At 35.2% G+C, this 25895-nt stretch overlaps 1 protein-coding gene across 1 annotated transcript in view; it reads left to right on the top strand.

Moving 5' to 3' along the window:
* Positions 1-9551: 9551 nt before the first annotated feature.
* The window catches only part of LOC145665877 (retinol-binding protein pinta-like), a 62622-nt gene continuing 46278 nt past the window's right edge, over positions 9552-25895 (top strand). Inside the window, exon 1 of the mRNA XM_081732989.1 lies at positions 9552-9966. Coding sequence (XP_081589115.1) covers positions 9886-9966 — 81 coding nt within the window. The 5' untranslated portion in view covers positions 9552-9885. The remainder of the gene's footprint in view (positions 9967-25895) is intronic.

Raw genomic sequence — 25895 nt, 5'->3', positions numbered from 1 at the left:
TTGCACACAGACAAATGTTCACTAGGTCTAATCGCGTAGGAAGCCATTTTTCAATTTTCTATTGAATTGAGGGGGGTCACATGTTCCGGAGATTCAAAATTTCTGTATAGAATGTCTCAGAAGCCCTTCAAGTTATGCAACCCAAAATACTCTACTGTGTTGCAGGTTGAGTAGTGTTCAGTCAGTGCTAGTATAACATAAATAAAGGTGCCCGAACTCATGAACTAGACGTGCATGAGATCGGAACTCACGCACATTCGACCTCACCCTCACGAAGTGAGCGTGAGGTTGAGTGAGAGCGAATTCCATATCATGATCTGAGAATGATGTGGGAATGATGTGAGTATGAGGTTGAGTGAGCGTGATGTCGAAATGATGTTGTGAGTATGAGGTCGAATGAGCGTGATGTCGAAAAGATGTGAGCCTGAGTTTGAGTGAGCGGGAGGGTGCAATAATATCGTGAGCGGACACCTTTGGTCTCAACTATTACTACAACTACGCAGACACCAATATTTAAGAGTTTGGGGTCCGCACCTTACCTTAATTTTTTTTTTTTTTTTTTTTTTAAAAGGGTCTGCAAGCGTCAAGTAATTGCGAGTCACTGGTCTGGGCACATAAAACAAGGACATGATACACAGAACAACACAAAATGTCAAAGAATACATGGGTTATACACATCGAGCGAATCCATGCTTTATGGAAGAGAAGGGGGAAACCTGAAAAACGAACCATACGTTTTTTTTTATCCTGGCCCGCACAGAGTGTTATAAATTGGCCATTACTGGTTTAGAGAATATGAAGGGTCTTCGTAAACCCAACATTTTTTAAAATCATAACCCTGTGCTGGCCGAAGTAGGTAATTCAACTGAAGAGTGCAGCAAGGAGAAAAATACGAAACAAAGTATTCAAAAAAATAAGAATTCGATTCATACGAAAATACGAAGAAAAACATTCAAACATGGAAAAGCAATGTGGATACAGGTACTACCGTGAATTGGGAATAGGTTTGCATGTATTTGCAAAAGAATTAACAGGACACTACAAACCAGAATGTGTAAGAACAGTGTTTCTTCCAGACATGTTTTCTTTTTATTGGGGGGGGAGGGGGCACTGCCGTTCGCAGCTCTGAGAGTGTGCCCCCCGAAGGAGACCAAAATAATACGTCTATAATATGATAATAAATAGAATAGTACTGTGTGAAAATATGTACCCCTCCGAATACTCTGTGTGCTACCCCGGAACATTTTTTCTTAAAGAAACAGTGTGCAAGAAGTCATGTGTTGCGATTTCCCAAAGAAATTTTGCAGAAAATTAGGGAAAGAAAGGTCTATAAACATTATAAATACAGGAAGGCAAAAGTGGATTACAAGTTAAATAACAATTTACAAAGGAAAATAGCAAAAGCTGTGAAAGAATTCTACAAAAAAAAAAAAAAAAAAAGTTCATTTGAAATACTCAGTATTTTTGTCCAGACGAAATAATTTCTTTTAATATTGTTACACAATCTTTTTCATCATTATAAGTTTCAATGAAAATAATATCGCATATTGATAACTCTTGTTTCCACATTTCTAATATCACAGGTTCATGACATTTCTTTCTACACAGTAGGTCTACCTTCTGATTTTACCGGTATGCCTCCAGAATCAATGAACCAGGAAACATTGACCAACCATTGATAACAAAATCAGGGAACACATTGGGACCTAGATGATGCCGGATTTTCACTATGTGAGGTTGTCTGCGTTACCGAGTAATTTCACCGTCCAAATCTTTGCCTAAGCTGGAAAGACAACACCGCAGAAGGGTCTTCTTGCATTTTGGAAATGAGTTTTATCTTTGGTGGAACCTCCATCCAATATTCTTTTGATACTCCTGACTGTTGATAGAATTCATTAATGTCTTGGTTTTGGAAAGAACAACGACAATACTTCCGGCTCGTCATAGCCTCGTCACCTATCTATTCTCATATTGATGAAGAGAACAAGGTTGAAAATCATTGTCATCATAAGTTGGAGGTATTGTGTTAGATTAACCTATCTGGTTATTAAATCATTACCTCTCAACATCACAATCTCCTTTTCTTATTGAAAGTGTTGGATTTAATTTCACAAATGCAACTCAGGTCAGAATCTCAGGACCTAAGTAATTCAGAAAGTTTGTAAACAAAATTCTGAGATGAAAATGTTAACACAAATCCTCATTTTTGTTATTTGTAACCTGAGCTTAACAACCCCATACTGCACAATATGGTTTGCTAGATGGTGCGTGAGAAAATAGTTTGTTATATTTATCACATATGTATTGTCCCTTCTTCCTGTCTGTTTATCTCTCTCACTAGTCTCTTTCTCTTTATCTGTTTTGACATTTTATTACGCTGTCTCTATCTATTTTTTTCATTTTGTTAATTAGTACACACATCATGCATATTTGGGAATGAAGAATAATTGGAAGATATATATACGTTTGTTCTGATAGTTATTACTAGAGTCAATTACCCTCTTCGCTGAGCTAAAATAATAAAAAATTAGTTCGTAATTTGGATTTAAACCTCAGCAGCATATATATAATCGAAAATGACCAATATTCATAGTTTTCGGGGTTGCTGAGGTTTAAATCCAAATTACGAGCTATTTTTTTTTTTTCATTATTTTAGCTCAGCGAAGAGAGTAATTTACTCTAGTAATAACTCTCAGAACAAACGTATATATATCTTCCAATTATTCTTCACTATACAGAGCGCAATATTCCAAACTCAGACGCACTCGCCAATCAAAAAATGATGTTCGCCAGTATATCTCACATACAAATTATAAGAACTCCCCCCCTTCCCCTACAGCCTTTGGTTTGACAAAGAAAGAGATTACATCAGGGCATAACATTTCAAAAGCAAACAATTAGATTCAGGATAATCAGAAGACTTCACATTCCGTGTTTTCTCTCTCAGTGACAATTACGAAACAAACTGCACAGCCCTGTGAATTTAGGTAGAAACTATTCCTACTGAACACTGGTTCCCAGTTCTAAATTTCTATTCGTCAATGGCAACCTGGCGGCGACCGGAAATTTTGCGCCATATATATATATATATATATATATATATATATATATATATATATATATATATATATATATATATATATATATATATATATATATATATATATATATATATATATATATATATCCCTCTCCTCCCTAAGTTGCGGGCATGAGTTTGGATTAAAATGCCATCAGAAGTGTCACTGTTCATCTGTTCATCTCAGCAACCCCGAAAACTATGAATTCGGCACTAATATCGGCCATTTTCGATCATTTTTATATATTCTCTCCCTCCTCTAAGCACAATCAAAATCCCAGGCACAATAAAAGCCACCCCAGGCTCGAACCCCATCTGTGTTGCAAATTTGATCTACATCGGTCGGGTGGTTGTAGAGTTGCGAAGTAACAAAAATAGTCCTTTTATTTTTATTTACTGTGTATATATTAAAATGCTAGGATTATATGTTTGTGGTCAAGAAAAAAATATGTTTATGGTCAATCCTTTCCAGTTTCTATGTTTCTGACCAGTTTCTTTTAACAACGAGATTCGAAAACCACAAGTGCTAGAAACGTGTCGTTTTCACTGGTTGATTCCAAATTTTGTGTAGATTCCCCACTTTTCATTCAGATTTTCGAAAAAACTTGTCTTTATTTTTCTGTTCCACATTTTAGGCGTCATTTTGACCCTATTAGTTTAATATTGCCATTAGGATTTTAAGGTTGATACCCTTGTGAGAGGCAACCAGTAGAGGAGCAACGTATAGCGGGTTGACGACATTTCAGGCGCTTTGCTTTATTCTGAATGACAAAAGCTATTACAAGCTAGCAACTTCGAAGGCTTGTCGCGAGGCGTTTACAAGAAAAAAATATTTGCATTTGGTATCATCTATTACTTACCCAAAATTATCACAAACTCACTCCAACATTCTATATATTAAAATAGTACATTTATATGTTTGTCTTTAGCAATTCACTTAATGTCATTTACTTGTGTTCGTAAAGGGACTTGCACAGATATAGTGAGAACTGGGAAGGAGATTCAGGCTCGTTAGAAATGTGTATTGTGTTAATAGCGAAAGTTCAGCTAGTATACCCGGTATATATATAGATTTTCAATTTACGGGATTATTCTTGTTTATGAAGATGAAATCAGATTTTCTTATAAGTTTCTGTCACTCCCTTCTTCAGCTTCTATCTTCAGTTACTCTAATAGTCATTTCAAACCGAATGGTATGTGACGTCACAGTTGTCTGCATGTAGTCTCAGTGATCCACATAGGAAGAGGATGGGTACCGAGCGTTGATAGAAGAAAGTGAAGACAGTCAATCTTTGCGTAGTTGATGATTTTCCAGATACACTACTCGCGAATTTATGACTACTCCAACACTGCCCTTCTCTTCTTTGCTCAAACCGGTCTCTCTGGCCTGGTTATGATCGTAGAAGCCCGCTTCTATATCATACACCGTCCAGATGGAAATGACCGCTCTAACATATATTTATGTTTAGAATATGTTAGATTAATTGAATAGGGGGACGGTGAAATGATGATCGAAGAATTGATGAAGTAAGTTTGTGGTGGATAACATTGTGCTCGGGATTTTCTCGGGTTACTCCCGTTTCCTCCCACTTTCTCATTCCACCAATTCTTCCATCATCATTCTCTTGCTTTAATCAACGTTTCCCTTAGCCTAAAGGACATAATGGTGAGACGTTAAACTCTAAATTGCTGTTCTTAACACTTGCATAAAATATAAATTAGTTAATAAATATTTATCTCTCAGTGTATGACTTTCAAAATACGATTTTTTTTCCAGCAGACGGATAATTTTTTTTAGTGGCTTTCAAAAATTCGTAGAAAACAACTCAGTTCTGAAAACTTCAAAGCTTGATCTTTCAAAAAATATAGAATTTGTTACATTAAACAATAATTGTTGTAACTTTTTAAAATCTTTTCCGTTAATACTTTTTAGAGAAAAATACATTACATTAGACCGGGTATACACAATAAATATGTTAAAATTAAACATATCTTTCGCTGCATTAGAAAATTATCACTAGCAGAATTCTCGTGAAGAAGTTCCAAAATCTGATCAGCATGTAAATTGCTCGTCGAGTAAGTTTCTCTGTAAAAAAAAAAAAAAAAAAAAAAAAAAAAAAAAAAAAAAAAAAAAAAAAAAAAAAGGTATATGTGCCATCTAGCGGCTCATATTTGAACAAAGTGTGCCAATAAATATAGGTCTACACAGGAAACACGCTGCAGATAGTTCATTCGGAATAAAAACGTAAAGCAAAGGATGGACCATATGCCCGTTGCTCGGCTTACTGCACATTAGTTTCACGACGGTCACAACCTGTCGGTTATCCGCAAAATGTTAATGTGAAAATTTAATGCTAATTTTCCTGTTAACGAAACAAAATTTTCGATTTTTCTGTTGTCATATTAATGTAGCACTATTTCGTTTATTGGAGAACTTATATTTGTTTCATAAACGCAGCAGAGAAGCTCTCAAGGGAAGTTGATAGGGATGGGAGAGGAGGAAAGCTTCTGTGGTGCGGATTGATTTCATTTTATATTATGCTGCCGGAACTAGGGTTGTTTCACGAAATGAGACAAGACAGAGATTTCCCAATAGAAATAGGTACCGTACTTTCCAAGCAGGCCCGTATCCAAGGGGGGCAAGGGGCCCCCCTAAATTTTGTCTGGCCCCCATAAAAGTTCACGGTAGGCTTGCAAATGAACTATAATATGGTGATGAAGTATAATATGATCAGGTCGGGGCCCCCCTAACTTCTACCGCCCCCCCCCCAAATTTTTGGGCTGGCTACGGGCCTGTTTCCAAGATGACACATCACTTTCACGACACCATTTTGAGACGAGACAGTCTTAACTTGCCTTGTAGACAACCATAGCCAGACTAATACGCAACTTCTTCGACGGTTCAGAGATAAAAAAACTGAGCTTGGAACATAAATTTTACAATGCCCCAATATTATCAACCTATACTACGCATTTCACAAGTTTGTATTTTTGTTCGTATTCATATTTATTTAGTTAACTATTTATTTAATTTAATCTGTTAAAAGGTGTTGGCTGGGAGCCAAATCGTCCACATCCGATAAGATATATATTTTTAGAAAGGAGAAGAATTGCTAAATGTTACAACTTTTCTATGACAATATATGTATAATAGTTTAACATGGTCGATGACAAGTTAAAGATATTTTTCATTGTATGAAGCATTTCGTTCTTGAAACGATTTTGAAGGAAAAATAACCGTACATAAGGAACAGCGGCGCAAATCTGTCTTCAACATTGGGGAAGATAAGACCGTTCCCATCACATTTTTTTTTTTTTTTTTTAAGCGATGTTCAAAATATTTATGAAGTTGAAAAACAGTGCTGTGGAGGATCAGGCGATCAGAGTTGTCTTCAACATTGGGAGGTGGGCAGATTTGAGGCTTATTCTGGGGAGACATCAATTTCTTCTCATTTTCATTTCATCATTACATTTCTCCCCAAAAAACACATTTCAAATCGGGTTATTTGGGGGGAAAAGATCCCACTTCCAAGATTGAAGGGGTCATGTTTCCTTCATCCCCCACAAGATTTGCGCCAGTGATAAGGGACAAAACTTCCAAAAAGTAAAGTGTATCTATACATATAATTTCATTGAAGTTTATGTGGTGAAAGTCAATGTAAAAAATGTTTAATCAGATTAACTTGGGAAGCTAGTCTTTTCCGGAATTCATGTTCTACCAAAAGCCAAACACATTCAAACTTACAACAGTTTCTTGATTTGATTTGATTTTCAGTTTAGGGTCCCATTTCAGCAGCCAGACTCTATGAGACTTGGACCTACAGCTAGGGATGCGCACGAGACGAGTCGAGACAGAATTTTTCTGACAAAATTCGAGTCGAGACACAGCTCTTCCAATAGAAAAATATACATTTTTCGAGTCGAGACATCACTTTTACAGCACATTTTCGAGACGAGACAGTCTCAAATCTTGTCTCGTGCGCATCCCTACCTACAGCTTTACGCGAGATCCGAACCACGTAAGCCTCACCAGGAATCGAACTCGGATCTTCCACTCCAAAGGCGCGTACACTAACCACTTAGCCACGAGGGAGACCTATTATAACGGTTACAAAATAATAAATATTTGGAGTGCAGCACGAAAGAAAAATTCAGCATGATATCATTCTTCCTTCTAAATTGTTGTTGTAACGATGTATATTTATCGATGTATAACGATGTATATATATCGATGTACAACGATGTATAACGATGTATATATATCGATGTGTATATATATATAATGTAGCGAAGCCCCCCTTTGAATGTGAATTTCGACTTCTGAAATTGAGTAAACAGCTACAACAATGGGCACTTTATGCAATTATCGATTGTTATTTCTTCAACAATCGATAATATACAATAATCGGCATACAACAATTATCGATTGTTAATATTCTTGAATAACATCAAGGATGGTTTGTTTGACCCTTTCCATTCCATCAGGAGTGATGAAGCATGGTTTCATCTTAACATTGTTTGTCGGCAACCACTCCATCATGAAATAATCGGCGTTTGGTGCGATGTAACAGGAACGCCCATCACTGGACTTTTTTTTTTTTTTTTTTTTTTTTTTTACACTAACTTCAACACAGTTGCATATATGGAAATTTTTGATGCCTTTTGTGCTCAATTCACTGAATATGAAAGACAACACTGCTTCTTCCAGAAAGATGGGGCAACATCACTTCTAAGGTATCTATCCCTGGAACTAGTCCATAATATTTTCTCTAGGGAACGAACTGACAGCAAAGATTTGTGGCCACCACGTTCGCCGGATCTAACAACAACCCCTGGCTCACGAAAATGTATTAAATTTCTTAAGATTTTCTTAATACAAATTTAAAAAATATTAAATTTAATATAGCAATCAAGGACAAGGCCCCACCCTAGAAAATCTTCTTTGGGCGAACATTTTAGAGGTAGTTTGTTACTTTTCGGAATATATATATTTTTTAATGTGAGTTCCCATGCCTCTCACCATCGGGGTGCTTTTTACAGCTAATTCCCATTGCCTCTAACCATCGCAGTGCTTGATAGAGGGGAATCCTCTTGCCTTTCACAATCAGGGTGCTTGTTTTAGGAGTTCTCTTGCCTCTCACAAATCTATTGTTTACTGAAACAAACGTTTGAAATGGTGCCGGTTTTCTGCAATACATATTGCAAGTGTTATACCTACAGCGAAGGTCTAACCACGGACTGAGACGCATGATCGCAGTCCGTTGTTAAAAGATGGCAAAGTGAATGGTAAAAAATGTATCGCAGAAAATGGTCACAATTTCGAACATTTGTCAACAGTGTTCATTCATATTGAGTTTTATCAATTACACCGCAATCTATCATGCAACGAACAAAATGTTCAATACAAAAGTTACGCATTCCCCCCGAAGAATCCGAATCTGCGTAAGAAATGGGAGATCCTGTTTGAGATTTCAAAGTTGACCCTCCTCTCGTTCCCGGGGGGTGGAACAGGGGGTCGAGTGTAGAATGGTCGCATTCTAGACGAACAACTTTTGTTGCAACCTTTTCAAAATCTGATTTGTAGTTTTCCAAATATTTGGAAAAACAATTTTAAACGTCTCACCCGGTGTGTGTGTGTGTTAATTTATAACTTTTGTTTCGAACATTGAACTAATAGAAAAAGTGTTAACTGACTATCTAAAACCACAAGGATATATTTATGTAATAAAATGAAAATGTTCAAAACTACAAAAGAAATGCTGGAGCGATGTAATTAGTGAAGAACTAAGCACAGGTTGGGTGCAGTGATGAGGGGTCACCTCCTGTAAATCTTCATATCTTTGCTCAGAACTATAAGATGCTTAAATTCGCACGAAATTAAAGATTTATGAGATTTCTACATCACAACTAGCTTGTTTTTAATTTAGAGTGCTTTTGGGTATTCCAGATCCAGACACAATTTCAGTTCGTGATGCTTTAGGAGTTATTTCTCCATATTCTTCGGTCTCTGCAGAACAATATTTCAGCAGCCTGCATGATACTTGTTAACCTTTCACTCTTCATCAGATTAGGGGCCGCGGTGGCTCAGTTGTAGAGCGTCCACCTCTGGCGCATGCCATCCCCGGTTCGATCCCAGCTCGCGCCAAGTGAACTTTGTGGTGGACAAACATCGTGTGCGTGGGTTTTCTCGGGATTCTCCCGTTTCCTTCATTTTCTTCATTCCATCATTTCATTCACTTCTCATCATCACCGTCTCCTTTAGCCTTACCGGCATAATCGTGGGACGTAAAACTCGAAGAGTTCATTCCATTTCCTTCATCAGATTAGGAACCACTAATACATTCCAGTAGTCTACTATGTAATTCTCGCAATATAATTTCTTGCTTGTCGCTGGCAACCCTGGCATTCGTCACACTCGTTCCGGCCTTGTAATGGAAGAGAAAAAAATCAACAAGATTAAAGTTCAGTGGCAGACAGGGAAAACACGTTCGTGCCGCGAGAGGTGTTAAGCGTAACATGCATTTTTTTTTCTTTTACTCATTGAAATTGAACAATAGAATAACTGTCAAGAATGTAGTGTTATTTAAAGTGTACTTTTTCGCTACAGAACAGACAGCTATATTGAGATACACCTTTGTTTTCAATAATTAGAAGAAAACTTTCTTTTACCTTGATTGTAATCAATAATAAAAGAAATTCTTTTATTCGTAGAATATCCGCCAGTGAATGACAGCGCTGACTACTAAATCAAATGTTGTGCCAACTGCACTTTCCTTAGTCAGTTTAAGTGTAACGGTGAACTAAGGATGCCGGTTTCTCATGCGAAAGATCCAGGTTTGACCACTGATCGAAGCAAATTAGAACAAATTTGTCGCCGATACGTTCAGGTAAGTCAAATTAAATTTTTAAGACCTGAATTTTGTTTTAATTATCAAGCTGATACTTATATAGTGCTGTGTAGTCATATGGTAATGAAAGTACTAACTCCAAACTAGCTTCGCCGCTCAATTTGTTGTTCTAGTAATAGCAATAAAACCGTGGTATGATGCTGTGACATAACTAGGGTTTTGAGTGCGCTCAATTTGTTGTTCTAATAATAGTAATAAAACCGTGGTATGATGCTGTGACTAGGGTTTTGAGCGCGCTCAATTTATTTTCTAGCAATAGTAATAAAATCGTGATATGATACTGTGACATAACTAGGGTTTTGAGCGCGCTCAATTTATTTTCTAGCAATAGTAATAAAATCGTGATATGATACTGTGACATAACTAGGGTTTTGAGCGCGCTCAATTTATTTTCTAGCAATAGTAATAAAATCGTGATATGATACTGTGACATAACTAGGGTTTTGTGCGTCCAGCTGCAGTTTTGACGTTGCTTCCTCAGTCTCTTACTAGACGTCATCCATGAGGGTCTAAAGCGCCTTTGATAAGCACACATCTCTGATATGCAAGATCACTAGTTCGATCCCACGCCCTGCCGTGTGTGTGAGTTTCGCTCTCTTCTGCTCTCTTTCGTTTTGTCATTTCTTTTCGTGATTGCTCATTTGAGAGAAACTAAAGAAGGGGACTTGAGCTAAAGTCTCAACAGGACCCACTTTTTCAATACAAGTTCGATTTTTAGAAGCACAGTATTATTGTTTTCCATTATTACTAAATAACAATAATAATAGGGAACGGCTGTTCACTCAACTCTGGTATAAGAGATCCTTGATTCGACCCCTGACATATAAATTTGAGGTGGATATAAATGTATTTAGGGGTGCGTGCGAGACGAGTCGAGACAGAAGTTTCCTGACAAAACTCGAGTCGAGACAGCTCTTCCAATAGAAAAGAATATATTTTTCGAGTCGAGACATCACTTTTACAGCTCATTTTCGAGACGAGACAGCCTCAAATCTTGTCTCGTGCGCATCCCTAAATGTATCTGTGGATTTTCTCGGAAAATTTCTCGTTTCCTCCTACGTTCTCACTCCACATTTTATTTTATATTCATTTACCTTCGTTAATTATCCGCCACCTTTAGTTTTCAGATTGCATTATTATTATTATTATTATTATTATTATTATTATTAATAATAATAATAATAATTATTATTATTATTATTATTATTATTAATAATAATAATAATAATAATAATAATAATAATAATAATAATAATAATAATAATAATAATAATAATAATAATAATAATATATTTATTATGAATGATTGCGACCACAGCCTAAGCCATAATGGTCATATATACAAATATATACAATAGAATATTACAAGAAAAAATACAACAAAACAAAGAAATTAAAATACATGAAATCATGACAATCAAGTAGAGAAAAAAAAAAACATTAACATGAGTTGAATTCAAACTAAATTACAAAATAAAATTACAAACATATCCTCAATTCAGTAAAGATTCAATTAAATAGGATATATCACTAAGAATTTACATATGTAGATCATAAAAATAAACAAATTAAAAAAATGTAATAAAACACATGAACAAATATAAACCATATGGATAAAAGAAAGACATGAAAATTCAATAGACAATATACAAAAAAAAAGTTAAATTAAGTATTTTAATTAAATATAACAATCCAAAAACTGTTTTCTAAGCACCAAAAAATTCGAATCGAAGAAATCAATTTTGAGTGACTTTTTGTTTATGTTGTCAACACAAATAAATAATGGCGAACCAATTAAATTGCTATTACACAGTATAGGACGATAAAGCCTAGATTTATACAAGGGAACTTTAATAAACAAGTATTCAATTAAGTTCAGTTTCGCATGTATTATATCATGAATAAATTTAATTTGCCTTAAATTACGTCGAACTTCAAGAGCAAGTAAATCTAATCTAGCGAGAATCTCCCTATTGGGCAGATCGTATAGTTTAAATTTATATTTTAACAAGGCCAGAAAGGAAATCTGGACTGACTCCAAAACTTGAGTAATGCTAATGAGGTTACGGTTCCAAATCAAGCTAGCAAATTCCAAGTGGGAACGTACATATGCACAATATAAAATTTTGCAAGTTGTAATACCCTTAAAATCTCTAGCAGCCCATTTGATGAGTCCCAGATTCCTTCTAGCCTTGGAAACCATGGTTGAAACATGATGGTCAAAAAGTAATTTAGAATCAATCATAACACCTAAATCTTTGTTGATTGAAACAGGTTGTATTCTATACTGATTTATTGAGTAAGAAAAATACGATATATTCGTTTTCCTGGAGAACGCTATACTTTTTATTTTGTTCATGTTTAATGGAAGTGAATTTTGTACAGACCATTGGTAAACTGAGGAAATATCGGCTTGCAATTTAAGGTGATCCTGATTACTAGTTATTTCAGAAAATATCTTCAAATCATCAGCGTACAGTAAAAAAGGACATTTCAAATAATTACCAATATCATTCACATATATTAAAAATAATAATGGACCCAAATTGGATCCTTGAGGAACACCCGGAGAAATCTTGTAAACATAATAATAATAATAATAATAATAATAATAATCTATATATATAAAAGAGAACGTACAAAATTTTGTCCGCTCATCACGCTAATACGGCTGAACCAATTTCTTTCATTTTTGGGGGGTTATTAGGATTTGGACCCTAGATGGTTTTTATCATATCACTTTAATTTTTAATTACCAGTGTCTTGAGATAATTGACCATTCAAGTGTCCATAACGTACAAATCCTTTGTTATTAGTTCATCATAGGTAAAAATAAACGTATTTATATGCAACCCGCATGACCGTGTCACTCGGCGGGTTAACATAAATGACAGGCGATATACAGCGGAAAATAGCTTGAATCTTCTGTTTAAAATTTTTTAATTGATTTGCTTATTTTTACAGACACTTTTACAATATGCCAGCACCGGGATGACCGCAGCGAAGCGGGGCGGGTTAACATAAATGACAGGCGATATAATGTTAAGATTTACTGCAATCTTCTATGGTTTTTATCATATCACTTGAAAGCGAAAAAGTAAAAATTATCTAAGTAACAAAGTTTATTGCGTTCCGGGGTGACCGCAGCGAAGCGGGGTGAACGCTGCTAGTAATAATAATAATAATAATAATAATAATAATAATAATAATAATAATAATAATAATAATAATAATAATAATAATAATAATAATACGCTTGACTGATTAAAATAGTTTAAGAAGTTGTACGATATCCTAAATGTGTTTCATAGTAATTTGTATTTTGTAAATTACCAATATGCTATTCTAATTCTGTAGTATTTTTTATCATTAAATTATTGCTACACCTGTAAGTGTGTAAGACAACAAGAATTTTAGGAATGATTCAAAAAGTGGATCAAAAGATTGCTATCTTGGCCAATAATTAGTTTTTGAATCAGGGGCCACAAAATTTCTGAACGGCCCCTAAATCGAGTTTTCGTATTTTGTACGGAATAAGCACATCACACTAAGTTAAGTGATAGTTAGGGTTTAGCTACACTATATGTAGTTCTCCAGATATAAGGCGTAACAGAAAATTTTTGCCTGAAATATATTGGATCTTTTGATCCAATGATCCAGAAAATATTTTACCGCATTACTTCACTTCTAAATTCGATTTTACTTATACAAATATGAATGTAAAGAGGAGCTACAACAGAAGTTACCAAGTATCATCACAATCTTAATACATTTGAGTTCCATATTTTTTACTTGTTTTAATGTAAAACATCTCGAGCTAAACACTGGGAGAGAAAAAATAAAACCTAGGGAAATGATGCTACGTGTATCATAAGTGAGTAAATTCACATTGCAAACTTACAAACTAAAGTAACTTCTCGTATTTTATGAAATCATTTCTCTTGATTCTGTTGAACTTTGGCAACACGTAGTAGTATTACATAAAGAGGAAAACAAAAACAAATTAAAATCTAGGTAATTTTTTTACAATTAAAGTTACGTGTACTACTTAAATTTTTAGGTCTGGTAAATCTAAATGAGTTATCTGCCAAAACCTCAGATTTTCAAGAAGAGTTGAGCTGAGTTGATTTTGAGTTTAACGCCCCGTTCAGTAGTGAGGTTATTTGAGACGTGGACCTTCTGATTAACGTAGAATCCGAACCACGTGAGCTCCCGTCGGGAATCGAACCCGGGTCTCCCACGCCAAAGGCGCGTATGCTAACAGCTTAGCTCATTTTCAAGATCATAAAGACAAAAAAAGAAGAGAAAAATGGCTTTCTGATATATGTAATCGTATAAATTGTATTTTGCCATTTTAACAGTGAAAATGAGAGAGAGACACAATATGCGTTGACGCTCGTCCACAAATTATTTAGATTGCGAAATCTCAATTTTGACAACTTACGTACTTAACTTAAGACGAGTTCAATTGTTCTCCAATTATCTCGCTCTTCTCAATAAATTTCTCGTAAATTGATTTTCTTTAGGCATCTGTTAATTCGTTGTAATCATATCACTGTACGTTGTTTCTTAAAACGAAAAGAAAACTTCTCAGATAGTCCTCCATTAACATACAAAACTCACTTTTTCGAGACTAAAGGATCATAAAACCACAAAATTTAGAAATTTCGAATTTGACTCTCTTCTTCGTCACCCTTATGCGTCATCAAGGTTATAAATCGGTACACGGATTTGTATCTGAGGCTTTTGTACTCCCAGCAGGTTTAAATTTGGAACAATCGCACTCCAAACATAGCCTGAATTTCCGGATATGTTTTACTTAGACAATTATTCAAAAAAGTAAAAATTAAATGTTAATTAATACTGACCTCCCTCGTGGCTATGTGGTTAGCTATATGCCTTAATACACTATTCGCAAAATAGAGGAGATTAAAACAAACTATATAATCTAAAATTATGAAGTTAAGTTTGTCCCAACAATGAAACAATTATGTATTTGTTAATGATATGATTATATATGTATAATCAGTTACAACGACTGATGAGTTTTATTAATTATCATTTCACTGCTAATTACTGTTGCATCATTGTTATAAACAATTTTCTCAGTCGGGCAAAGTATTCATTTTGACCCATTGTTTTCACAGTTCCTGTTGACTGACTAAGAAGAAATACACATTGTAATAAAACAAATATAACATTTCAAGTTTAGAAAATACAATCTACAGAATCATATATAGTTAGAAAAAAATAATGTGGCTATTTAATGGTTCAGTGTTCAAATAATTTCATTTTGCTTTTAATATTTAGTGTTTATTCTGGGGAGGAGGAAAGGAGGGAAAAGATCAAGAAGAAAGAATCAATTTAATAGCAAAAGTCACCAAATAAAAATGTCAGATAATACGGATCAAGAATATCATTGTTTTATTTGTGCAGACAAATTTGATTAAGCATTCTATGAAGGTTGGATTCAGTGTGGTAATCATAACGCTTGGGCTCATGAAGGATGCGTATCTTATACTGGCATAGGAATTTATTTTTGTGATTAGTGCTAAAAATAAGTAAATGCTAAGAAACGAATTGTGTGTTGTTTGAAACTCATAACGCAACATATGCAAATAGACTAATCAATCGCGTTGATTAATAGTATTAATTAATTGCATTAACTCTAGTAGTAAAAAAATATTGTATTCATTAAAATTTAAAACTTGTGTGCTACATTCAAACATTTTATTGGAATTTTTAGTGTTATCGCATATTTTTATATTGTACACATGTTTTATACAAGAAACTATTATTCGCTTTTCCCGGTTAGTTGGACAACTTTGATAAAACGATATTACTCTGCAATTTAGCAATGGCTTCACACATCAGTACAGATAAGCTGAATGGTGTAGCCTACATATTTCTCGCCTCTGTATAAACAATATCTAATGAAGTGATCTGTGATACAATTTTGGAAAAAAGCATTTGTACATTTTTGGATCAAAAGATCCATTATATTTTACTCAAAAATTTTCTTATACGCTTTATATCTGGAGAACTACATATAATGTAGCCAAACCCAAACTATCACCGGCGCGTCTTCATCCCGGCGAAATTAAAATACCGCTAATTTTACAGTAATTATGTGATATCTTCAAATAGATCAAGATAATTGAAATATGGCACAAGAGCGCCCTAGACAATATTATTTTGCGTGAGGTACCGTTATCACAAGTCATCCAGTGGCTTTCCGTTTTCAGCTGTTTAGTAACGCGAAAATAAATGCCGATTTCAAAATGGCTCGAAATCGAAAGCAGATAAGTGAGTCGTGATAACGGTTTCTTATGTAAAATAATATTGTCTAGGGCGCTCTTGTTCCACATTTCGATTATCTTTTATCTAATATTTGAAGATATCACATAATTACTGTAAAATTAGCGGTATTTTAATTTCGCCGTGACGAAGACTCTTAACTCAGTATGATGTCCTTATTTCGTAAAAAAAAAAAAAAAAAAACGAAAACTCGATTTAGGGTCCGTTCAAAAAATTTATGACTCCTGATCCAAAAACTAATTCTTGGCCAAGATCGCAATCTTTTGATCCATTTTTTGGATCATTCCTAAAATTCTTGGCCAAGATCGCAATCTTTTGATCCATTTTTGAATCACTTCTAAAATTCTTGTTTCATATACTTGACATACAAATACTTGTATTTCTGCTTTTCACACACGATTCGTTTATTTACTAAGTATTAATAAATTAAATATATTCACTTCATACAGGGGTTTTCGAACTGTGCGTACATCCCCGTAGAGAGGCGCCGAAGTTTTTTTTTTTTTTTTTTTTTTAAGAGAAGACCCGAGAACTGAAAAAAATGTTCTAAATATGAAACACATTTGTAAATCAATACGTATACTTAATTCTGCATCTATAAACTTTTATCGAAAGAATTACGTACAGTTCTTAATACTTTATATTAAATTCCTACTGTTAAGTAAAAGCTATTCTGACCGAAAAAAGAAAAAAAAATGAAAAATAAAACAAAGAAGGGAATTGTATATTCAAACATTATTTTAAAGAGATAGTTGGCATATGTTAAATAGTTTATTACGAATATACAAACTTGTTTGATACAAAACAAAGGATTAATGACTCACTTAGCTTTACTAAACATTTTAAATATTAATTTGACAAGAATCCGAGACAAAGAAAAGTTATAATCAGGGCCCGGAAGTTGAGTAAAAATCCTGTTTTTTACGAGTGCCCGAAGACAAGGCTTAACATAATATATGTTCATTTTGGGTCATTGTAGGTCACAAAATGCTGGATTTTATTTGCCCATTTTTGCCTTTTCGGCGTTTATTTTTGTTTATTGGTCTTTTTTAAATCTTTTAATAGGTCTTAACGTCTTTTTATGCCCTTCATCTTTCGACAATAAATTTAATCTTCATAACTCGAACCACCACCACTTCTTAAACATCTTTTCTTTAGTAATGAAAATTCAAAAGATAAGACATTCTTCAACGACTGGACTGATAAGACCAGATCTGCAACAATCACAAGTCAGATAAGAAGTCGTAAGAATGTCCTCCAGCAAGGGGTAGTGAGAGTGGGAAGTTTTCTTATTTTAGTTTGTACTTCAGTTTGTGGAAGAAGGACAGACCGTTAACTTACCAGAAGCTTGTATTTCTTGAGCATTATATCCATTAAATATGTAATTCTAATTAAATTGGGTCTTATTTTTACGTCCTTTTTTTTCCAGTTTTTGCGTCCTTTTAAAAATATTTTTAGGTCATTTTATGGGTCCTTTTTAGGCAATTTTTAGGTCTTCAACTTCCGAACCCTAGTTATAATATTTTCGATCGTATTAAATGGCCATTCCACGACGAGCTTTTTATGTCCATGCGTTAGTATCAAGTAGATATGTACAGTGGCGGCGTAAGGGCGGGGCGAGCGGTGCTCCCGCCCCGGGCCCCACTGTGTAGGGGCCCCCGACGGTAGGTAATAAATAATTACTAAGGAACCTTGTTAGCAGAGACGCATTTGGGCCGCCAAGTTTTATAATTTACACCTTCCCTGAAAGTAAACGAAATTAATTGTCAATCCATATTACCTCAAATAACGGATGAAACAACAGAAATATATGTCTAATAAAGCTAATCAGTGCTGGACTTCCGTATAAGCTAAGCAAGCTATAGCTTTGGGCCTCACTCTCTTGGGGACCCGCAAAGAAATTTAAAGAAAAAAACTGAATGTATATTAAAAATAAATAAAATAAAAGTTTCATTATCGTGGAGGCTCTCAAAGAAATTTAAAGAAAAAAGCTCTGAATGTAGGTGAAAAATAGATAAAGTAAAGTAAACTTTTCACGCTCTTGGGGCCAAAGAAATTTAAAGGAAAAAATGTATGTGGATTAAAATATGAATAAAAGGTTCACTCTGTTCAATAACCTCAGAAATTTAAAGGAAAAAGCTGTGTAGATTAAAATATAATAAAAGAAAGTCATAGTATATTGTGTTGCTTACATTTTAACGTCTTATGATGAAAGTAATGGGGCCCCGTCTGCTAGCCTGCTTCCTAAAATATCACTATTTATTTATTTATTAGTTCAAGAGAAAGGAGGGATCAAAGGCAGAAAGGAGGGATCAATGTACATAATGCTTTATTAGGATATTAGCATTATGTTGCTAACTAAAAGCTCTTTGGTGGAGGCGCTATAGTAGCTGATTCACTTATTTTCATTGTTTTTTCTTTTGTCCTTTACAAGTTGAATTTTCAGCGAGCGAAATCCTTTTGCTTAATTGGTTTCCCCATTTTTGCTCTTGATTTTTGGCTTATGAATTTACATTTCAGCCCAAAAATTTAGAGTAAAAAAGTGTTCAATAAGAAAACAAGTGTTAAAAATTCAAATATTCAAAATACTTCAGCATAATATTTAATTCAATTCCTGGTTGTTCTCATATGGAACAGTTGTGATAAATCATTCGATTTGTTGACATACAGCGTGATTCTGTTCAAGTTCCGGAAGCATTTATTGATTTCATCACTGTCGAAGGAAAAATTGCTGAGAGTATTTCTGCTGAAATGCTGAAGAAACTTCAACGGTGATAGGCGTGATATTCAGAGGCCAGCTTTACGATAAATTAGGCTACAATGGCCAGACAATATTCTGGAGTTCAAATTTTGATAAGGAATATAAGTCCTTTGACCATTTGCGTTTCTTGTAACAAAAATTTATTGAACCTTGTGCCGTACATGCTGCGCACGTTAACGTTCTGGCGGTCACTTTGTTTGGAGCAATGGAATGTTTGTATTCTTCTCTAGATCTACTCACTGATGGAATATGCTGCAAAAGCACGTAAAGATTGATCTGAAACATGAAAGTGACGCCAGATGGAGTTCAAAAGCAGAAGCTGTGAAGGCACTTTGTTGTCAGTTGGATGAAGCAGTTGATTTGTTGGAAGAACTATGTGACACTTCGATTGAAACGCTTGTTACCAGAGGAGACGCTGGTCTTCTTGCAAGCATCCAATCATGTAACTTCATCGCTTTATTGTATTTCTGGTCTGCAGTTCTTTCATATATTGATTGGATCCAAAATTGCCTTCAATCTCAGGATATGAGTTTCAATCAAATCCTTGTTCAGTTACAGAGTCTGGTTGACACCATTGATACCTGAAGACTTTAGCTGGCCGAGGAAATCATATCCGCAGCTGAAGGAAGTTTCAGAGAATGCAACATAACTCTGGGTACACGCAGTAGGAGAAGGAGATGCATGCCTGGAGAAGAAGCAAAGGATGAACCTCTGACTGCACAGACTGAACTGAAGCGCTCTTTCAATGAAATTCTAGATAAGATGAGACAACAAATGTATGATAATTTTACTCAGATGCACGACCTGAACGACAGATTTGGATCCCTGTGTTCTATGGCCAACTTTGTGCAGCAGCTAGACGATGAGAGCAAGGAAAGGCTAAAAAAAAAAATATTTCTCTGATTTGGCTTTGTTCTACCCGAATGATCTGGATGGCGTAGAATTATTTCAGGATTGCAAGGATATAATCCGTTCACTAAGGTGTGCTCAGAAAGCTAAAGAACAACTTGACTTTTCTCCACAATGCATACTGAAATATGTATCTTTAATGGAGCTTGAAGTTTACAAAAGTTTGGCAACCGCTTTTCAGATTTTCATAACACTGCCCGTATATGTCACATCATGTGAGAGGTCTTTCAGCAAAATGAAATTGATAAAATCATACTTGAGCTCCATAATGAGTCAAAAAAGACTCACGAAACTGGTCATTCTTCCTATCGAAAATGAAATATAGTATCCACTTTGGATTTTGATAATATAGTTGAGACTTTCGCTGCTACCAAAGCAAGGAAGGTATCATTCTGAATGTTTGTGGAACACAGACTAATATGGTAGTGGATCTACTGTCGAAAGTAGTTTCATGTTTCAAATTAAGGTAATAAGAATACAAAAGTACCGAAAGAGTAATAAGAAGCCATCAAGATATGTCAATCGACTGGTGATAGGTGTTAATGAAAAGTAGGATGGTATAACCTGTAGTGGAATTCTATGCTCACATATTTAATCTATAATATATCCCCAATTATTCAATATATTCAGGACTTTTTGTTATAATATATTCTAATACTAAGTATGTTAGTAAGTAGTAATGGAAATAGTCATAAGTGACAATATAAACATGACTGAATTATTAAATACAAAACAATATAAAACAAGTGTGAAATCTAGAAACAATAGTAAAAAAGACAAGCAGGAGAGAAATACTCTAGTGCTTAACTATTCACTGATAGTTCGGCAAAAGCAGTGGGACTAAATAGATCGTGTATTATCACTGGAAAATAAGTGAAGACACGCAGGAGAGAAATCTACTCTAGCCATAATTTATTGATAGTTCGGCAAGAAAAAGAAAAAAAAAATGTTTAAGCGTCGTGTATGATATTGGAGAGAAACCAAATGTTAAAGTAGAGCTCCCTCGTGGGTAAGCGGTTAGCGTACGCGCCTTTGGCGCGGGAGACCCGGGTTGGATTCCCGGCGGGAGCTCATGTGATTCGGATTCCACGTTAGTCAGTAGGTCCACGTCTCATATAGCCTCACTGCTGAAAGGGACGATAAACTAAAATCAACTCAACCCGAATGTTAAAGTGAATGGGGCTAATTGTAGGAGAAAAATCTAATCAAATAAAACACATGTAGTGTAAACCCAGACAGATGAGAAACTATGAATAAACTTGACCATATGAGAAATTGAAACAGGAGAAACATCAAATACGAGAACCGAACAAGAAAATTCTAGAAAACATAGAGCTTATAATTTGGAAATAGCATCGGATATATTATTATTTGCAATTTTTTCAATGTCAGCTCATTCTTAAGTTTTGTACGTAAATTTATCTCTAAATGTATTACTAGGAGCATTACTTCCACTATTCCATCTAATTACAGCACGCATTGATACTAGGATAGTATAGGTATAGGATAAATTCTGGATTCTTTGTTGTTACGTTTTCTTTGTTCTTGAGATTATTTTATTTCTGTCGTGGGTTGTATTTCCGTTACACTTGTATCCCTATCCCTTTTCAATCTGTCCTTTGTTTAAAAATAAATGAAAAAAGAGAAAATGCAATGATGGTCCAATTTTATTTTTAGATACCAGACTGAAGGCGTTTCTAAGCGTTAAAAAATAGACAGGGTTGCTGAATGTCACCCCCATTTATTTAATATATCCCAGATTAAGATGATCTAAACAACACCCAACGGGAAAGGAGTAAACAGAAATAATGATTATGTAAATGTATGTCAAAAATAGAAGTGTATAAATCACGATTGATAAAATAGAGGCCCCAACCTACTTCACTGGCCCCGGGCCCCAGTTTGTCTTACGCCGCCACTGGATATGTAACATTGTCAACAAGCAGATCAAATGTTTCACCTGCGGCGGCATTGTTACGTAATACGTACGAGAATAATAAGGACGTGCCGTGTTAATTACATCTGTCGCCAAGAGTAACGAAAGAAAAAGTGGTAGAATCGTAATGGACAAGTTTATAGTAGTTCGGGTAAGAAACGTGAATTGATGGATCAGAGAAATCAAAACAAAGGTGTAGGAAATACGATAAACGGTTTTTGGAGTTTGTTTTCATCTGTGCTATTGTGTGCAATGAAGACAGTGTACTTTGTTTGAAAGTGTTGGCTGCAAAACAGCATGTTTTCCCAAAAACTGAAGCTACACTTAAAACCTGTCAAAACATACAAGGCAAAGACCTAGAATATTTTCCCCGTGAAGAAGTTAAAATAAAACGAAACAAAACGATATTTTCTCAACAAATATTTATTCGGAAAATTCCAACTGACGTCGTACAAAGAAGCATATTGTGTGGGAGAATGCAAGAAGTCCTACAGTATAGCTAAAGCCACATTGTCACGTTAGAAGAACTTGTCATAACAAAAAATCTTGAAACCCTACCATATTTCACCGTGTACACATAGTCCTGAAACGGTCAAAAAATATTTTTTTCATCTTGCAAGGAGTTGAACGATGCTCAACTTTCTGGGACGTCTTGCTTGCTACCTGCTATCGCCCTCCCGCTGACATAAAAGAAAAAACAGTTTCGCCGCTTCCGAAACAACGGATTCTTTTGGACAGGGAGGGGAAGTGCGCCAAAATACACGTTTTTAATGAGGAGGTTCACTGTTTATCCACTAGAGTGCAGTTCTGAATGTGTGGAGAAACCTTTCTTGCCTTCAAGAAGTTGTAAAATGTAAAGAAAAAATAGAAAGATCGGGTTAAAAGTTTTTTTTTTATGACATCTAAAGGATTCATTTAACGTGGCAATGTGGCTTAAGGAACTGATTTTTCCATTAGCAATTGATATGATCTCGACCATGGTTACTGAATCTGCTGCTAAACGATTGAAAACTGTTCCTTTGTCTGAAAGCACAATTTGTCATAAAATAAATGACCTGGCCGGAAAGATGCAAACAGTACCGGATCTATAAACCGCAAAACCCCGCGGTGCGGGGGGAGGGGCGGACCCTAAGGGGCCCAGGGCTTTTAAAGGTCCCCCTGCACCGTGCCTGTAAATACTTTCTTTTTAAACACTTCAAAAATAACGATATTTGCACAATAGTTTAATTACTTGAACAAAGGTATGAACTACCAGAACTGACAACGACGCACGAGATGTCTCTTACTTTCGAGGGGTTTAAAAATAAACATCTGCACATTATGTCTCTTGCAAGAGTTGCAGCACTGCTGTAGTGATTAAGCATTTTATTGTCAAGTCTGGATCGTGTAAACCAAATGGTACATTTCCGAAAAATGAAAACAATATAGGATTTTCCTCTGGTATTACAAAACAACTACAAAAACAATTGCAAGTAAAATGTCTTAATTATTATTCAAAGAAATTGGATTATGCATATTGCTTGCCTTGATTGGTTATTGTCTGGTGGTGAAAGTACAAGTGGATGGGCAACAGGGATCAGAGAGTGGACAAGGATTAGCAAAAATACAATAAAATAAAATACGATCAAAGCAAATCTTAAAATCTCATTTCAGCATGTATGTTTTTTGATAAGTGGAAAATTTATGAAACCGTTGATGATTCACTGTAGAATAAAAGGAAATTTGAAGCAAAGTTCTGGGCCCAGGTTCTGGAGAGAATTTTCGATATTACACTCACATTAGCATAAATCACATTAGCATTTAGAAGCAGTAAAGACCATGATGGAAGCTACGATAGGAAATTGTTTGTCTCTCGTACAGTTGTTAGCTAAATATGATCCTACAATGGCACGGATAATCAGTGTACCCAAAGGCCAGATTAAGTATCTCTGAAGTGATATTCAAAATCAAATCATCCATTGCCTGTCTTCAAACTTAGAAGTTAATTTGTTGAAGAAAATTAAGAGTGACATTTTTCTCATTAATCATTGATACAACTCAAGATTTATCAAAGAAAGATCAAATGAGTTTGATTATTCGCTATGTAAATTTTACAGAAATATACGATAGTTTAGAAAACGAAGTTTCTAGACGGATCGAGATTGAAGAAGATTTAGGATTTTTACATTCTCCGAAAACTTTCACTGACAAGTAAGAAAGCTAACGAGGTATCAGAAGCAGAGCGATTGGCGAAAGTCACGGATTCCTTCAATTTTGTCTTTCTGACTGTGGTACTGTCAAAAATATTTTCACAACTGAATATCGCATCGCAACTTCTCCAAACTGAACGAATTGACCTTGAGAAAGCTTTACGCACTCTTGAAGAGAGCCGAGAGGAATTGAAGAAAATGATTGAAGAATACCATCAAATAAAACAAGAGGCCACAGCTGTTGCTGAGAAGTGGAAAGTCAACCCTGTATTCGTAGAAAAAAAGCAATTCAAAGTGAAATAACATTTCGATGAATTGGTAGAAGATCATCGGTTTTCGGGCACAGAGGCTTGCTCCAGAGTTGATGTTTACAATAGATTTCTAGATTTCACGTATAACGAAATAGAGAAACCGTTTTACATCGTTACATACAAATCTTGATGAATTTTCAATCACACAATTCTCTATGAATTTTCAGTCATATTCCCGAAAGTACTTGTGAACCTTTCAGACGAAGAAATTTTAGTTAAGGCTGAAAACCTAGAAAAGAAGTACCAGCAAGACATTGGTCCGTCGCTACCATTGGAATTAATTTCCCTTTGCACTGGACTTAAGAACCATAATTCAAACATCAACATTGTTCTTGAATTGGCTGTATTACTATACGACGAGTTTAATACTATTGCCCCAAGTTATCCTGAAGCTTTGACTACCCTTGCTTTTATTCCTGACTACCCGTGATTGTGGTTTGCACTGAAAGAGCATTCTCAGTCTTAAAGAAGATCAAGAGCTCTTTAAGATGTTCAATCACACAGGGGAGACTTGGAAATGTTGGCAATCAATGAGGGAACTTTGACCATTGAAAAGAGAGATCTTATACCGAGTTTGCGGACGAAAGGAGGAAGGATTTCTTGTAAAACGCAAGTATTTGAACCTCTATTCCATAGCAAATGGAACACTAGGAATATTTCATTAAAATGCACCATTAAAAAGTATTGAATATAGAGGGGCCTTTCAAATGTTCTTGCGGGGGGAGGCGAAACTTCTAGACCCGGTACTGGATACAAATGAACAATTAATCCAGCAATTTAGTGAGAAGGAATTTCCAACTCAAATGGATGAAGCAGCTGACAGTTATAGTGATGAGAACTTGATCTGCTACGTGAAATTCAAGCCCAAAATAAGAAATTATTTGAAGATGTTTTATTTTGTGAGAATATCGCACTTGGAACAACAGTAACTGAGTTGTTCGAAATTGTGGACAAGTTCACATAAGAAAATCAACTGGAATGGCGAAAATAAATTGTGGGAATCTGCGAGATGACGCTCACTCCATGTCAGGATGATACCAACGATTACAGGCTCTTATATATATAAAAAAAGCCCCCTTGACGCATTCTGGTGGCACTACATTATTAACATACGTATAATTCTTTGCTTCGAAAAAATTCAGTAATGCCTTCAGCGACATACACGGTGTCAATAGTAATACAGTACAACCCCTCAAATCCGAACCCCGGAAATCCGAAAACCCGGCAAATCCGAACACGTTCTCAGGAGAAAAAAAAATAACTACAGCTGGAAAATGAAAAAAAAAATAGATTTAATCACACAAATTTAGTTTTTTTAAGGTTTCAACATTTATGCTTATTCTAAATCATTATCTAATTATATTCTTACAAGAAGACAGTTATAGATATGAGACAATCATTTTGGACATGAGTGTACACCCGCCAGTCAAGGTCACTGCTTTTCGACCACTGGGCCACCCTGTCTAACCTCAGTCGTTGTTTTA

This window comes from Thermobia domestica, chromosome 12 (genome assembly GCF_964235325.1).
Source record: "Thermobia domestica chromosome 12, izTheDome1.hap1.1, whole genome shotgun sequence".
NCBI classification, from domain to species: domain Eukaryota; kingdom Metazoa; phylum Arthropoda; class Insecta; order Zygentoma; family Lepismatidae; genus Thermobia; species Thermobia domestica.
Note: the sequence above shows the minus strand (reverse complement) of the source record. Positions and strands in the feature narration are given on the sequence as shown.